Source organism: Ceratotherium simum, chromosome 27 (assembly GCF_057802395.1).
Source record: "Ceratotherium simum simum isolate JZ-2026a chromosome 27, ASM5780239v1, whole genome shotgun sequence".
In the NCBI taxonomy this organism is placed as follows: domain Eukaryota; kingdom Metazoa; phylum Chordata; class Mammalia; order Perissodactyla; family Rhinocerotidae; genus Ceratotherium; species Ceratotherium simum.
In genome coordinates, this window is record NC_141926.1 from 9,211,299 (window position 1) to 9,228,330 (window position 17,032).

General features: G+C 45.9%; 1 protein-coding gene across 4 annotated transcripts; it reads right to left on the bottom strand.

Moving 5' to 3' along the window:
* Nucleotides 1–497: 497 nt before the first annotated feature.
* On the bottom strand, nt 498–11,825 carry RIPPLY3 (ripply transcriptional repressor 3). Of its 4 annotated transcripts, XM_087418098.1 has the most exons (5): nt 11,665–11,825; nt 10,713–10,779; nt 5,665–5,732; nt 4,944–5,049; nt 1,706–4,264 (listed from the first exon to the last, which is right to left on the bottom strand). In XM_087418098.1, exons 1-4 carry the CDS (start codon nt 11,766–11,768, stop codon nt 4,953–4,955), a joined length of 336 nt encoding a protein of 111 aa, XP_087274224.1. In that variant the 5' UTR covers nt 11,769–11,825; the 3' UTR covers nt 1,706–4,264; nt 4,944–4,952. The 4 variants fall into 4 exon arrangements, with proteins under 4 accessions (XP_014642329.1, XP_087274224.1, XP_087274225.1 ...); XM_014786843.2 differs by lacking the exons at nt 1,706–4,264; nt 4,944–5,049 and adding an exon at nt 498–1,686; XM_087418099.1 differs by lacking the exon at nt 4,944–5,049.
* Between the last annotated feature and the right edge of the window lie 5,207 nt (nt 11,826–17,032).

The following is a 17,032-nucleotide window of genomic DNA, read 5'->3' on the forward strand; positions in this document are numbered from 1 at the left end:
TTGTATGTCATAGCTGCACATCCTTCTAGTTGCTGTATGTGGGACATGGCCTCAGCATGGCCGGAGAAGTGGTGCGTCGGTGTGCGCCCTGGATCCGAACCCGGGCTGCCAGTAGCGGAGCGCGCGCACTTAACCGCTAAGCCACGGGGCCATCCCTGCCACAAAAAATTTTAACAAGAAAGAGACAAAAAAAAAGAAAAAAAAAAAAGAAAAAAAAGTTATTTTTTAAAGGGGTGGAACAATAAAAAAACAATTGATGTTAGCTACGTTTGGACAGAAAAAGAGGAGGACGGGTGAGGATGACTTTTCTTTGCAATGTGTACTTTTCTATACTGTTTGGATTGTTAAAATGTTTGCATGTGTTACTCCTATTTTTTAAGGTTAATGGATTATTTGGGCATTGAGGTCATAGGCCATTTTGTTTTATTTTTTATACTTTTTCTACATTCTTAAAGACGATAAATATCATTGAAAGAGTTAAATATAAAAACATCCTGACAAACTTTTTAAAACTTTAAAGAATGAATTAAATCTAAAAATGTCTTAAACAAAAAAGGTGATTATCAAACATTTTTTCTTTCAAAACATTTATTTCAAGGGGAAACTGGGAAGAGAACCACATGTAAGATAGTTAAGTAAAAAACCTCGAGGAATACACTCATTTGGTCATCAAAATATAAAAAACTGAAAATAATTTTACATTTGATACTTCGATTGAAAAGTGTTATTCTATTCAAGTAACAAGCCCAAAGCTGTTCCCAACTAGGGATTATGGCTCCCCTCTCTCTCTATTCATACACACGGCCCTTAGACAAGATTCATATAAGTTTTTATCCAGAACTGTTCCCTAAAAATTCATATCTTTTTATTTCTGTTACTCTTATGGAAATTATTCATTGCTTTGTTTGTTTTTCATAAATAAAGTTTTTCAGAATGCCACAGAGCAACCACATCAACCCTTGGGGATTATTTAAATCATTTTTACAAAAGCAGAAATAGCCAAATAATGAGTCTCAGGTTAAGTGAGAGGCATGGGTGGGTTATTAATCTGTGTTGGAATAATGATTTGATCGGCAGAGAGTAATGCCCAATGTGCTTTGAAAGTTGGCCCTACCCAACAACAACCCGTGTTGACACAAACCTTCTCTTGGTCCTAGAATCCTTTCTCAATTCGTGAGTGCCTTGAAGAATCACCAGGACCAGGAAAAGTGAAAACTGAGTTCTTGCCATGAGTGGAACGCTGACCAGAGATACTCAAAACAGCCACAACTCCCTAGACACAGCAGAAATGCAAAGTGTCCTGGAACGGCTGAACCCAAGAGTGTATGTGAGGTGAGTCTGGCAAGGGAGAGAGACCTGATTTATTTGAATGAGGAGCACTCAGCACCCCCTGGAGAATAACGGTGGGGGAGTGGACCCTTACCACCGAGGCCACCACATCCTCCGGATCTGCATCCTGGGTTTGTCAGTCGGTCTCTGCCCTTCCCCCCTGGGCCGTTTTCCACCGGACCTTCTGTCCCCTGGCACTGAAGGTCGGGGGGCTGGGCTTCTTCCTCTTGCTCCTCCTCATCTGAATCGGATTCATCGTTGTAGAAGTGAATCGTGGCTTGCACTGGGAAACTGGCCAGCACTTTTTCCCCGGAACTCTGCAGATATTCTTGACTCTTAGAAATGGGTAAATAAAGTCTAACATTTAAGAAACAAATACACCATTAATCAACTTGAAAATAGTTCTAAACTCCATCTAGAGGATCCTTTTCCCTGAAGCAGCTAATTCCCAATCTCTGTCTCTGATTTTGCCTTCGCTGCACACAGCAGTTTTTTTAAGTTACCAGAACACAAAACTGTGGGCAGATGGAGGAACCTGGCCACACTGGCTCAGAAATGAGCTATAATCGGAGTGAGCAACTCCATTTAGACCAAAACAGGAAAAAGGGTGGGCTTCCATGAAGGTAAAAGGAAATTAAAACAGAGTTTCAAGGTTAAGAGGCTCACTCTGATCGAATGGAGGACCTGGTTCATCCCAGATAATAAATGTCCTACAGTCACGCATCCTTCATATCAGGGATATGTTCTGAGAAATGATTCCTTAGGCAATTTCATCCTTGTGTGAACATCATAGAGTGTATTGAAGGGGGAACAAAATTTGCCACCACAACTGTCTCATTAACAGGAGGATTATTTTAGGCTGATTATTTTTGTGTGTGTGTGAGGAAGACTGGCCCTGAGCTAACATCCGATGCCAATCCTCCTCTTTTTGCTGAGGAAGTTTGGCCCTGGGCTAACATCGTGTCCATCTTCCTCTACTTTATATGGGACGCCGCCACAGCATGGCGTGACAAGCGGTATGTCAGTGTGCGCCCGGATCCGAACCTGCGAACCCCAGGCCGCCGAAGTGGAGCGTGCGCACTTAACCGCTACGCCACCGGGCAGGCCCCTAGGCTGATTATTTTTAAGAAAGAAAAGATTCAGAAAGTTTTTCTTGTTACCTCTCCCTTAACTGCCTAAAAGAATTCGGATAAAAAAGTCTGTCTCAGGGGCCGGCCCTGTGGCGCAAGCAGTTAGGTGGAGGAAGATGGGCACGGATGTTAGCTCAGGGCCAACCTTCCTCAGCAAAAAAAGAGGAGGATTGGCATCGGATGTTAGCTCAGGGCTGATCTTCCTCACAAAAATAAATAAATCAAAAAATGAAAAAAGTCTGTCTCAGGAGGCAAGCTATCTCCTTAACATAACCTGAACTAGGTGGCGGACAAAGAGGAAGTTAGAAAAGCCTGTTTGTTGGGCTCCCCTCTGTGTTCTTCTGTTTCTGTGTGGCCAAACACTTGTTTTCCAAATGTTTGCTCCTTTTCATCTACCTGTGAATTGCCTGACTTCCTGTTGAAGTGCCTGACTCTCCCCATTCCCAACATCTTTTGTCTTTAGCTGAGGATGGTATTTAAAGTGAGGGCTTTGGCCATTTTGGCAAGTTTCTTGATTTTCCTGGGTTTCGCCCATGTATACATGTTGTTAAATTTTTGTTTGTTTTTCTCCTGTTAATCTGTCTCATGTCAATTTAATTCTTAGATCAGCCAGAAGAACCTAGAAGGGTAGAGGAAAATTTCTTCCTCCCCTACAGTACTTATACAAACCTAGGTGGTACAGCCTCCTACACACCTAGGCTCTATAGTACTAATCTTATGGGACCACTGTCATATATGTGGTGCATGACTGTATTTAGGTTAGGCCCCACCCCCCAACACCCCCAAGCATGGGGAATGTTGTGACCCTTTGGCCTCTGGAGGAAACTTGACTCTGATACCCTGAGTGGCTAATCTTTCTGGATGTTGCTGTAGAGAAGCTGTAGGGGTTGGTCCATCACTTTGCCAGAACAGAAAATGGCAACCCTGGCTGTTTGTCTGCAAGGAAGGAAGGAAAGATAGAAAGAAGGAGGGAGGGAGATAGAGAAAGAAAGAAAGAGAGAGAGGGAAGGAAGGAAAAAAAGAAGGAAAGAAAAATAACTAATATATAAAATTTGGAACCTCTAAATCCAGGTTTTGTGAATTTAGGATTCCAGTTATACATGGAAAGTATTAAAAATACTGCCCACCCTCCCCTTAATCTCTTATCCTTGTACCTTTTACTCACTAATTTGTTTGCATTGTTCCCTGAGGTATTCTGAGGAACTGAAAGGGATTATCAATTGATCTGCTTATTTGCAAAGCTGATTTCAATTTCTCCCCTTTTTGGATAGGAGAGAGAAAACACCCTGCTATAAATAATGCATCACAATTTCAAACTTGCTACGATTGCCGATAGACCCATGGTTCTCAACCCCAGGGGACATCTGGCCATGTCCGGGGACAATTTTGGTTGTTGTAACTGAGGGGAAGCTACTGGCATTTAGTGGGTAGAGGCCAGGGACACTGCTAACCCTCCTATAATGCCCAGGACAGTCCCCACAATAAGAATCCTCCAGTCCCAAGTGTCAATAGTGCTGAGGTTGAGAAACTCTGCAACAGACAGAAGGGATATATGTCTAAGACAGAAATATAGGCAGAGTTTAAAATGTTAAAAATTAGGTGTTATATTGAGGTATTTATAGGCAAATTTGTAGGATGTCTGAGATTTGCTTTAAAAATATTCTAACAACAACAACAAAAAATGATTTAGAGAGAGTGATAAACATGAACAGATCTGAAGAAAATTGATCATTATCGAGGCTGGTGACGGGCACATGGGGGTTCATTGTACTATTCTCTCCATTCCTGTGTGTGTTGGAAATTTTCTGCAATAAAAAGATAAAATAAAATTGTGTATTCAGTTTGCAATACACAGTTACACAGATGCAGCTCATACCTCCCCAGTCGCCACAGTTTCAGTAAATCAAAAATTGGGGAGTGGGGCTGGCCCAGTGGCATAGCGGTTAAGTTCGCTCACTCTGCTTCAGTGCCGGGGGTTTGCAGGTTTGGATCCTGGGCGCGTACCTATACACCACTCATCAAGCCATGCTGTGGTGGCCTCCCATATACAAAATAGAAGAAGACGGGCACAGATGTTAGCTCAGGGACAATCTTCCTCAGCAAAAAGAGTAAGATTGGCAACAGATGTTAGCTCAGGGACAATCTTCCCCGCCGGAAAAAAAATTGGGGTGCACAGCAGAGAGTCTGTGCAGGGCAGGCCTGGGGGAGGTGGTGCAGGCGAATGCTTACAGGGCATGAGAGGGTGGTGGCTCTGAATCCTGGCTGCAGGTTAGGATCACCTGGGAAGCCTATAAAAATACGGATACCTAGGCCTTTCCCCAGAAAAGTGTGTCAGAACCTCCAGAGGAGCCACGCAGAGTCTGTGTTGTTAAAGCTTCTCCAGGGATCCTATGAGGATTGAGGACCATGATGTAAGGGATGCCGGGAAAGCTTCCCTTTTCCAAAAATCACTCTTTGACCAGCCTGAGGGGCTCTAAATTTCACCTCTAGCAATTAGTATCTTTGGGTTTCATTAAGGCTTCCAGTCTTCCAGGATAGCCAGGGCAAAAATACCCTGCTGAGAGGTGGCAGCATAGGTTGGTTCCTTTTGCTGAAAGAAATGAGAGAGAGAGGGAAACAGACTGAGAGAAATAGGAGACAGATGGAGACAGGGAGACAGACGAAAATCCTAAGCATGAGCCACCTGCCTAAAATGGCCGAAATGAGGGATAAGCAGTGAGGGTCCTGATCACCAGCAGGACCATGAAAACACTACTGAGAGAGGCTGGAGCATCCATCCACTCACTCATTTATTCAACACACATGTTTTGGAGGTCTACTTTGCAGTAAGCAACATACTAACTTATACGCTTGGAGAAAAACAGAAATGTATCTAAATATCTAAGTTAAGTATATATGTATATACAATTAATATGCAATTAAATTTAACACAAGGCATAATATGCAATGAGACGTATAAACAAAAGGTATAAAGAAAAGAGAAGCCAATTCCAACTTGGAATTAAAACAGAATTAATGAATGGATCCCAGAAATCTAACAAAATACCCTTGAAGTTCCTCGGGATAATAATAACTCAATAATATTGGAGAATAGACTACCTTATTTTCCACTTTGTTGAAAATGCATACAGTTGAAGACACTAAGTATATTAATGCTTATATTAAAAGGAAATGACATATTTCTTCCTGTGAAGTCATATATTACCTTACAGGATGCTGGAACCCAAAGGCTCCCTTTGATCCAGAAGTTTGTTGGTCACCCCCAGGCTCAGGCTGTAAAGACAGATATATACAAACACAGATACAGTCAAGGAACCTCTAACACAGCATCTCGAAGTTTTTAAAAATAAAATCAAGGGGCTGGCCCGGTGGCATAGTGGTTGGGTTCACGCGCTCTGCTTTGGTGGTCCAGGGTTTGCAGGTTTGGATCCTGGGTGCGGAACTGTGCATGGCTTATCAAGCCATGCTGTGGCAGGCGTCCCACATATAAAGTAGAGGAAGATGGGCACGGATGTTAGCCCAGGGCCAATCTTCTTCAGCAAAAAGAGGAGGATTGGCAACAGGTGTTAGCTCAGGGCTAATCTTCCTCAGCAAAAAAAAAAATAATAATCATAAAAAAATAAAATTGAAGTCGTCTGCACTTGTCGGTATCAGTACCGATTTTAGCAATATTTGATAAGCCCTTCTTCCTGTTACTGTTGTCGGCACTGTGAGGGATTCAAAGATGGAAAGATGAGTCCAGCCCAGCTGCTCAGCTCAGGTGTTTTAAGCTTAACACGGAGAGACCAATGTAGGCAAATAACTACACGACAGAGCATCGTACAGTAAGATGCTAGCGACCCTAAGCAGGGAGGAGGATGGGGAAAGGTTCCTGGAGGGCCTGGCAGAGGCATCAGTGGCACTTGGGTGTGCCAAGTGGAAACCACTCTTGGAGGAGGTGAGCATCAAATCCTGAGAGGCAGGAAAACAGAGAGCACAGGCGGAGAAGGGTGTGGAGCCCAGGGTGGAACGAATGAGAGGCTGTGTTGGCAAAAGGGCTCCAATGGGAAGCTGAGTACCGATTACAGAACACCTTAAGTACCCACTATTGAGTCTGAGTTTCATTCTGGAGACAGGCATTAACACCATTACTGTTTTTTGAGCTGGGAGTTCAACAATCGGATCTGTGTTTTAAGGATAACGGTGGCCGCTGGGAGCAGCACATGGCCTAGATTGGCGAGGTGAAGGCTTGGAGGCACCTGGCAAGAGGTGATCAAGATTTGAGCTCAAGTACCAGTGACCAGAGGGAAAGGAAAGATGGATTCCAAGGACGCTTCACTAGCCTCCCAAGGCCCAAGACCACTTGAAGATCAAGAGTGGAGGAGAGGGCCCCCAATAGCCAAAGCAAACTTGAGAAACAAGAACAAAGCTGGAGGCGTCACACTTCCTGATTTCAAACTATATTACAGAGCTATAGTAATCAAAACTGTATGGTACTGGCATAAATACAGACACATAGATCCATGGAACGGAAGAGAGCTCAGAAATAAACCCATGCATATATGGTCAATTAATTTACAACAAAGGAGCCAAGAATATACAATGGGGAAAGGACGGTCTCTTCAATAAATGGTTTTGGGAAAACTGAACACATGCAAAAGAATGAAACTGGACCCCAGTCTTACATCACACACAAAAATCAACTCAGTCTGAATTAGAGACCTGAGCATAAGACCTGAAACAATAAAACTCCTAGAAGAAAACAGATACAGTAAGCTCCTTCACATCAGTCTTGGCAACGATTTTTCAGATTTGACACCACAAGCAAAAGCAACAAAAGCAAAGATAAACAAGTGGGACTACATCAAACCAAAAAGCTTCTGTACAGCAAAGGAAATCACCGAAAAAAAAACGTAGAGAGGGAAGGTAGTCTGAGTGCCAGGCGACTAAGGACAACATTGACGGATGGAGACAAGACACAAGCAGAGAGAGAGCCAGGCTTGTCTGTGCTAACTGTGACCGGCGTGAGCATGAGGGAGGCGAAGGGACAGTCACATTCTGCCTGTCCAGGGTTGATTCCATTCTGCCCAAACTCCTGAGGTGCTGGACCTGAAAGGAATTGGCTTGAAGAGTGGCTAAGTCACCCGAGGGGCTGAGGAGCCAGAAACCGTCATTGGATCTCAGATCTCAGAGAGCTTTAGTTACTGTGGAAAGTGCGGAGGGGGATGCCTTGGGATGGACCATCGGGGACAACTTGAAAGAGAGCTGAAATGGACTGGGGCAAGGGATCAGAAACCCAAGCCCTTGGGTTCCATGGAATTTAGTAGGAACCAGATGGGGAATGGGACAAAACCTGCGAGGGCATGACACGGAAGGATTCCAATGATTGTCACCAACGATCACCATGCCATTCCATCCTGTAGGGGACCTTGGTGTGTTTCTGTGTGTGACCTTTGTGAGCAAATGTCATCCCCTTTTTACCAGCCATATTTTTGTAATACCTTGCGAGGGGCTAAGGGAGTTAAAATGAAGCTCTTTGGAACAAAATCTTTTCCATAATGAGGTTCACTCTTTGGGGGCTCCAGGTTTCACTTCTGTGTTAGCTCCGTTTGTAATTATAAAACACCCCAAATTGACGAGGTTCAGCCTACAACTATAAGCAATCCTGTGCTGCCAGGGGTGATCTCACACCCTGTGATGGGAGAGGGTCTAAAGCAACAATGCAAACTTCAGTGGGCACCAAAAGGCAGTGTTCGGTGGTACAAAGAATAGCTTCCTTAAAGTGATTAGTTCTAACCAGACTCTGTGAAACATACAGCACATCTTTTTTTTGTGTGTGTGAAGAAGATTAGCCCTGAGCTACTGTCTGTCGCCAATCCTCCTCTTTTTGCTGAGAAAGATTGGCCCTGGGCTAACATCCATGCCCATCTTCCGCTACCTTATGTGGGATGCTGCCACAGCATGGCTTGACAAGCGGTGCATCGTGTCCGTGCCGGGGGTCAGAACCTGCGAACCCCGGGCTGCCGAAGTAGAGTGCGTGAACTTAACTGCTAGGCCACCAGGCTGGCCCCACGGCACACCTTTATAAACTTTAAAAACGTTACCCCACAAACATACACAAACTTTATGCTACAAAATATCCTCTTATTAATAAAAGATCCTTTTCTGATGATGCAAATGTCTAAATGTTCACAATTGATAATGCAAGGGGAACAAAAACGTATACAAGTTAAGCACTGCGTTTAAGGTGTGTGTGTGTGTGTGTTCTCGAGAGCGAGAGAACAGGCACAAACAGTCTTTCGTGAGGGTCTCGCCTTCTCCCCTCTGTGCATGCCTGCCGTCCCTAAAGCTAAGATGTGGGAAGCCTGGAAGAAGGGAGGTGCCAAGGAGAACACAGTCCCTGACACCTCTTTCCAGGAAATCCCCTCCCTTCCAGGGCCGGCAAGTGGCCAGGAGGGAAAAGGAACAGAGGTCAACAGAGGTTTAGGCTGTCGTTCATTTTTCCCAGGCAGGGGAGGCAGACAGCTCCCAGGGGTGGTCAGGGCACCAAATGGATGAGGGTGACCCCGCTGCTCAAGACACAGGGCCGTGAGGCCTTCCCTCGCATTGAGATTTTATTCTAATTTTTCTCTTCCTGCCGGCCGTCCTGGCACAGGTCACCAGGCAGTATCCCCTCCTCATCCCCCTCCGCTCCCCGCCAATGACACTTCTTGAGAAATACTCAGCAGGGCTCTGGAGCCGAGGAATTCTCCCGCTTTGTCGGGAGAGGGGGCTGTTGAGCAAGAAGCGGTACCTCCCCGCGCAGAGTGGCGCTCAACCCGCGGGGGCTCCCGGGGACCGTGCGCGGTGCGCGGGGCCTGCAGTCGCCGGCCGTGGACCTCTCTGTCCAGCCACCCGGGCTCTCCGAGGAGCTGGCCCAGGGAGAGCGGGGCAGCGAGCTCGCGAGCTCTACAGGCCCCACGGAACACCCGCCCTCCCCGCTAAAAAAATCCACGGACACATCTGCTTCTTCCAGTGTGCCGTGCTGACGATCCACTAGAACATTTTTCTGCAAGCACTCCATTTTTCTCACAAATGGCCTTCTCATCATAATAGGAAAAAAACACCTGCCTTACATTAGCAAGTAGGCTATAGTATTTTTATACTTGCAAACAACTGATAGGTTCCACATACATTTCATTTAAAAGAAAATTGGATAATTGTAAACTTCTGCATATTCTCTCCCCCAAGCACCTTTAAGTCTTAGGTTTGAGAACTAAAGTTTGAATGCAAAAGAAGGAATTATTTTCCATTATTTAGACATTGCATGTAAGAATAATGTGGGCTAATAAACCATATCCCTCGTTAATCTGATCTAGATTTTATTTGCCTCACTCTTAAAGTAAAAAATAGTCACTGAATTAAAACCCATTTATCAGACTAATTAAATAAAGTAGTCTCAATACAAAAATACCGTGAAAGTCTGCTTTCCTGCACCTGAGTTTCTTATCACATTACAAATAAGTACACACTAAGCTATATGCCTCAAATGTTATGTAAAGTAAATACACGGTCCTTCCCAGCCTGATTAACTTCAGCATTTTAAAAGTCATCAATTTACATTTTAAAATAAACAAAGGAAAGGTAACTTTTCTGAAAGCAAGTCATTACTTCAGTAAGTATAAAGCAATGCGGTTACCAATGCAGGAGACAAAAGAATAGTGGTGGCGATTAATCTTTGCCCACAAAGCCCTCGGCTGGAGTGTATTTGCTCAGACAACATGAGTTACCCCAGGAGTGCTTGCAGACAGGGCCGAAAGTGCTTCAGAAAGGGTCAGAAGGGGGTGGGGGCTTTTAACGGCACCTCTGGGCACCCCAGATAGGGCTCTGCCGGTATTTGCTCTGTGGCACCAGCCCAGAACTAATGGTGCACTCAGCTTTTCTCTAAGGTGAGGGGGACAGAGGCTGCCTTCTCCCCTCCTCTCTCTACCGGCTGGTTTGCAGGAAAAAAACTCAACATGGAAGAAATCTCTTACAATGCCCATGAAACAGCTCTGCCAAGGTGGCTTTGCTTCTCAAGAAAGGACAAGCAAACAGGAACCCAATCTACATGTGACTCAGATCTGATCAACACCTTGCTCACATAGGCTCCTACTCCCAGACCCGGAGGCACTTCTGCATTAGATAACTAAGGGAGGGACAGGCCGGGGAGGCCTTTCCTGGTCCCTTTATTTTAGAGATGGTATCACTTTCTGGCTGAACTGTTGACACCTACAATGCCTACCTTAACCTTACCCGGCTTCCAGTTCTGTTCGGCTCAGCATCTTGGGGTGTCAGGATCCAAGGTCTCCAGGGTGTGGGGCTGGAATGGCAGGAACCAAGAGTGAACCTCGGCATTTTCTGCTGTCTTTTAAAATTATATCATAAGAGTTATCACTCATAATTTCTAAAGTCTGCCTGAGAAAGTCACTGGACATCCAGGATGTCCTCTCAAATTCTCAGTCTCTGGATAAACCCAGTGCCATTTGTGTTTTCTGCTCCTGCCACATCCCCAGTTCTCTGCCTTCACTGGGCTTTGGGAAGTCCCTCATCTGATACAATTATCAGGGGACACATTAGTTGAGGGATTCGTCTCCCAGCCTGGCTGGGTCCTTCAATCCAGATTCCCCACTGTCGGTGGCTACTTTGTCGCTCAGCGATTTCAACAGCACCCACGTCAATTATTGAAGGATCTAGACTCTACAGAGAGGGTTCTAGAGTTCTACCATGCAAAAAGGGGGAATCCATTCCTCCTCTCTGGCTGCCCCTTCCACGCCTCCCCGGCTAATTCCATTTTAACCTGACTACCTGACAAAGGGCTGGTGCCCGGGGACAGCGAACGCTGAGCCCAAAGCACGGGGCAAACAAAGACTGTCACCAAAAGTGTGACAGCCAATTTGAGGGGATCCCCCTGCAAAGCTCGCGACGGAGCCCCGAGACTTCAACGTTCCCACCCGGGTGAATTTCAGATCTGTAAACTGAAGCGTTGGCCCACTTCCTTGGCGGGCACCTCCTGGACCTCCGCACTTCAGAACTGTGCGTTGGAACCGAGAGGACTCTGCGCCCCTGTCTCTGGCTAAGGAACTTGCTCCGTGTCGCCGTCGGGCTCGGAGGCTCAGCGGAGCCGGAGCATCTCGCTCTGCGCTCCCCGCACCGCCGCACCGCGCGCCTCTCGACGCGTCCAGCGGGGCCGCGGGGACACCCTCACCTCTCGGGCCCGCGCGGCGGCGGTGGTTCCCGGGGACCGTTCCCGGGACAGTGACAGACGCGCTCCCGCGCCTCCCGGGCTCCGGCAGCCGCCTCGGGTCTCATGGTGCCCGCGGAGCCCGCGCCCCTCCAGCTGCGCCAGCGACTCGGCCGCGCCTTTAACCGCTGGGCGAGGGCGCTCACCTACCAGTGCGCTCGGCGCCAGGTTTAAAAACGGGGGCGGGGCGGGGAGGGGACACGGGAAACCGGGGAGGGGGAGGGGACAAGAAATTCTCCAGGAGGGAGCGTGAGGGGTGGGGTGGGATGGGGAGGGCGATGTCCAGGAGGGGACTCGGGAAGCCCAGGGCAAGGGTGTGGAGGGGACAAAGGAAACCCTGGGAGGGTCGCTGGGGCGGCGGCGAGGAAGCTCGGGGAGGGGACGGCGGGAAGTGACACGGGAAGCCCGGAGAAGGGGACACGTGGGGGCAAGGGGCGTGGGCGTTTCCGTAGGGCGCGCTCCCTCCGGGTTGGGGATGCGGGAGAGGAGGGGTCCCCCACAGCCCTCGGGGTTCTGGTTCCAGCGCGAGCATCTAGGTCTCCCGATTTCCGGAGACTCTCACGTCCACCTCGCTAAAAGGGCCGCGCGGTTTAGGGGGGCGGCTACAGAAGTCCGGGGACCCGCCCTGCCTTCCGTGCTGGACCGCGGGCGCCCAGGACGCCCCGACAGCGACGCTTCCAGCCGGTGGAAGGCTGCGGAGAGGAGCGCGAGACAAGGGCACCCTTCCCCCCCTCCCCCCAGCGGGGGCCGTGGAAAAGAATGTGGCTCTTTATGGAGGTGGGTGGGGTTTTCCTTTGGTGAGCCCCCCGCCCCGCTTAGAAGGCGCCTTGAGCCGCGACCGCGCCGGTGCCCGGCCCGGGTTCGCTTCCCCCGGCCGCAGGGCTGGCGGAGGGCCCCGGGGCGCGGCTGCCACCGTCCCCGGCTCAGGGTCAGAGCGGGAGGAACGCAGGGCGACACCGCTGGTGGCCGCGGGCCTGGACTCGGGCCCCTCTCTTAAACAGGATCTGCTCCTCAGTTCCCCGCTGACGCTGCGGTTGAGACTGGAGCTTACTTGACGTAATTTAAATTAATGGATAAAAAACAAAAAAAATCAAAGAACTTCAGAGATTAAAATGTTTCCACCCTCTTTAAGAGCAACAGATTTGGACAATAATTAAACCCAATTAAAGGCAAAGAGGGGAGAAATTTATAAATAACCTTACTATATAAAATTTCCTACAAATGATTTAAAAAGACGCTAAGTATAAAGGTGGGGTAGGGGAAGGCAAAGAACATTAACAGACAACATTGCAACAAGATACCGTATTTAAGCTACCAAGTAGAGGGGATTTTATGAAGGAATAGTAGGCAACTGGTGTGGGTGTCTTAAAATGGGTGTCTTCCAGGTAGCCTGTGGCAATGTAATCAGGGCACCTTTCTGAGAAAGTATAACAACTTATATCACTTGCCTTAAAATGTCCACCTCGAGGCCGGGCCATGTGGTGTAGTGGTTAAGTTCGCGCGCTCCCCTGCGGTGGCCTGGGATTCCTGCGTTTGGATCCTGGGGGTGGACGTACACACCCTTCATCAAGCCATGCTGTAGTGGCATCCCACACGCAAAACAGAGGTAGGTGGGCACAGATGTTAGCTCAGGGCTAATCTTCCTCAAGCAAAAAGAGGAAGATTAGCAACAGATGTTAGCTCAGGGCCAAACTTCCTCACCGGAAAAAAAAAAAAAAAAAAGGTTCACCTCTTGGCCCATTCTAGTTCCATGTCTGTACTGAAGATGTATTTCGAAATGGGAATGAAGATATATTTAATCACAGAGAGATGTTCATTATAGTGTTATTTATAATGTTGAAAAATAGGTCTAAAAATATGGCAATGATTAAATAAATGAGGGCGGAATATCATGCAGCTAATAAAAATGTTTACTGAGTTTTGAACAGCATGGGAAAATACTCATGATATAATGTGAAAAGGACAAAATTGTATGAGTAGGATTCAACCTGTACACAGAGGCTACAAATGACAAAGCAGAAGTGACCCCTGATACTGAGGTTATTAAGTATTTAAAACATTTTTTAAATGTTTTCTGAATTTTCGAGTATATATTACTTTTTTAAAAATTGTGGTAAAATATACATAACATAATATTTACTGTTTTAACCATTTTCAAATACAATTCGGTGGTATTAAGTACACTCACATTGGGCCGGCCCCGTGGCTTAGCGGTTAAGTGCGCGCGCTCCGCTGTTGGCGACCCGGGGTTCGGATCCCGGGCGCGCACCAACGTACTGCTTCTCTGGCCATGCTGAGGCCGTGTCCCACGTACAGCAACTAGAAGGATGTGCAGGTGTGACATACAACTATCTACTGGGGCTTTGGGGGAAAATAAATAAATAAATGAATAAATAAAATTATTAAAAAAAAAATACACCCACATTGTTGTGCAACCATCACCACCACCCATCTCCACTACTTTTTCATCATCCAGAACTGAAATTCTGTACCCATGAAACACTAATTCACCTTTCCTCCTTCCCCAACCCTGAGTAACCACCATTCTACCTTCTGTCTCTATTGATTTGACTGTTCTAGACACCTCATATAATTGGAATGATTTTGTTACCAAACCAAAGTGGGTTTACTACTTGGTGAGTTGAAATCAAAGTCTTCACCAAAAGTAGGTGTCACACAAAGTAAGATCTATTTGCAGCAAATAAGGAACCCACAGGGAATTATGTCCAAAGCTGTGGCTCTCACAACAAGGGAAAGCAGGGACCTTTTATTTCAGATGGGAAATGAATATTCAAAAGGGAGGTTTTGCCATCACATGCAGAGGTGAGTTTTCGCTCACGCAGGTGCGGTGGGAAAATATGCTTCCACATGCGTCGCATGTTATGGTAATAAGGCCTAGGCTCCTCCTGGGGTGGAGATCTTAACATTAAAATGAAGCAAAGGTAATCCCTTGGGCACTTCTCTGTTGGTCTGCGCAGGTGTCACTCTTGAGGTGGGGTTTGGACCAGTTCAGAGCAGTTGGTGATTACATCTCTTAACATAACTAAAAAAAGAATTTTTTTTTCTCTTGGTGAGGAAGATTGGCCCTGAGCTAACATCTGTGCCAATCTTCCTCTATTTTTGCATGTGGGACGCTGCCACAGCACGGCTTGATGAGTGGTGTGTAGGTCCGCACCAGGATCGGAACCTGGGAACCCAGGCTGCCTAAGTGGAGTGGGCGAACTTAACCACTACACCACTGGGCTGGCCCCTAAAAAAATCATTTTGAAAAAACAGTTAAGTGCTTCTGAAGCCTCCTTTGAGTTACTTGGGGCAATTAATCGGTGACAATTTGTCTTTTTATGCATATATTAACTTTATAAGCTATCCATTTAATCCACCCCAACCCTGCAAATAGGCATTATCTTCATTTTACAGATTAAGAAACTGGGGTTCAGCGAGATTAAGTAACTGGTGCAAAGTCACCATCTGGTTGAGAGCCAGGACTTGTGTTCCTGAGGCTGTACGTGGGCTTTGGAAACTGAATGCCACTAAAAATAAATTTAAAGAGTGAAAGGACCCAACACAACACCACACACAGTAGACACTCAGTTTTGTCTTTGTTTTGTTTTTCCTTCTGCCAAGCACACGTAAGACCACATAGCCAAAGCTCAGACAATTTGAGCAACAAAATAAAGTAGTATTGGGGCAGGACAGGTGGCATAGTGGTTAAGTTCGTGCGCTCCGCTTCAGAGGCCCAGGGTTTGCAGGTTCGGATCCCAGGCACAGACTTACGCACCACTCATCAAACCGTGCTGTGGCAGGTCCCACATAAAATACAGGAGGATGGGCACGGATGTTAGCCCAGGGCTAATCTTCCTCAGCAAAAAGAGGAGGATTGGCAACAGATGTTAGCTCAGGGCTAATTTTTCTCACCAAAATAATAATAATAGTAATAATAATAATAATAATAATAAAGTAGTATTGGATTATAACCCAAAGTATAAAATAAATATCAGTGAGCTCATACTGATATCAATAAATGTAGAATAAGTGAATAAATGCGAAGAGGCAAGTCTCCTTAACTGAAGAATTCCAAATTTATGTAGACACTCCATCTTTGAGGAGGTTAAGTATCACTCCACAAACCATTAATGAAATCAATAGTTATGCATGTTTTTGGTGCAAATGTATTTAATGAAAAATAAATTAATTGGCAACACAGAACAAAGATGTTTTTAAAGTTCTTTCTGCAGGTAGATGAATTAAAAAACAGGAAAAGAAATAAACTGCTATTGAGATAGTTAGGAATTCAAAGGCCTTTTGTGTTACCACGTATGTTATAATTATTTCGTAAACTTTTTTGGGTCCAAGGAAGATTTTTATGATACAGGAAGTAATTTGGTGAAGGGTATAGAAATCTTAAGAAACTTAATGACGCCCATGGTTTATAAATGGGAAAAAATTGCATAACTTCAAGTGTGTTAATTCCTGCCAAGGAGGTGGTGAGGGAGGCGGATAAAACTGCAGTGCTATTTCTTGCTCTGCTCTCTTTCATTAAAAATTTCTTTTTCAAAAGTTGACTTTCTGTCATTGCTTAGAAACAAAGAGTAAAGATGTTAACCCTCAGGGTTTCCGGCTTGCCTAGGAGGAGGATACCAAAAGTCAAAACATCTCAGAGGGCAGAATATTTTTACATAAACAGTGCTGAAGACAAGCAGGGAAATGACCACTTCCTTTCCTTCTGTTGGGCAGACCCTATTTCCTGTGATCACGCCACAAAGCGCTCTGCAGCTTTGAAAGCTGAGTCAGGAGATACCGAGATGTTGCTGCTGTTGAGGTGGTCATTTTCTGAAAGAATTTTTGGAGACAAAAAAAAAAAAAAGTGCATTTGTTCCATGGGAATAAGAGATATTTGTTTTTTGGGTTTTTTATAACTAATTAATTTTATTTTTAAAAATTGTGGTAAGATACAAATACTACAAAATTTATCATTCTAACCATTTTTAAGTGTATGGTTGAGTGGCATTAAGTACATTCACATTATTGTGCAGCCATCACCACCATCCGTCTCCAGAATGTTTTCATCATCCCAGTTGAAGCTCTGGACCCATTAAACAATGACTCCCATTTCCCCCTCCCTCTGGCCCTGCTGACCTCTATTCTACTTTCTGTTCTATGAGTTTCATTCTTCTAGGTTCATTGTATAAGTGGAATCATGCAGTGTTTTTCCTTTGTGGTTTTTTTTTTGTGTGTGTGAGGAAGATTGGCCCTGAGCTAACATCTGTGCCCAATCTTCCTGTTTTCATATGTGGCATACTGCCACAGCCTGGCTGGCGAGTGGTATAGGTCC

Coding starts and splice junctions, on each gene's coding strand:
- RIPPLY3 (XM_014786843.2), bottom strand. CDS start 11,768: ATGAGACCCGAGGCGGCTGCCGGAGCCCGGGAGGCGCGGGAGCGCGTC. Junction 10,780..11,664: donor CCGCCGCGCGGGCCCGAGAG/GTGAGGGTGTCC, acceptor CTGCCATTCCAG/CCCCACACCCTGGAGACCTT. Junction 1,687..5,664: donor GGGTTCCAGCATCCTGTAAG/GTAATATATGAC, acceptor CTTAAATGTTAG/ACTTTATTTACCCATTTCTA.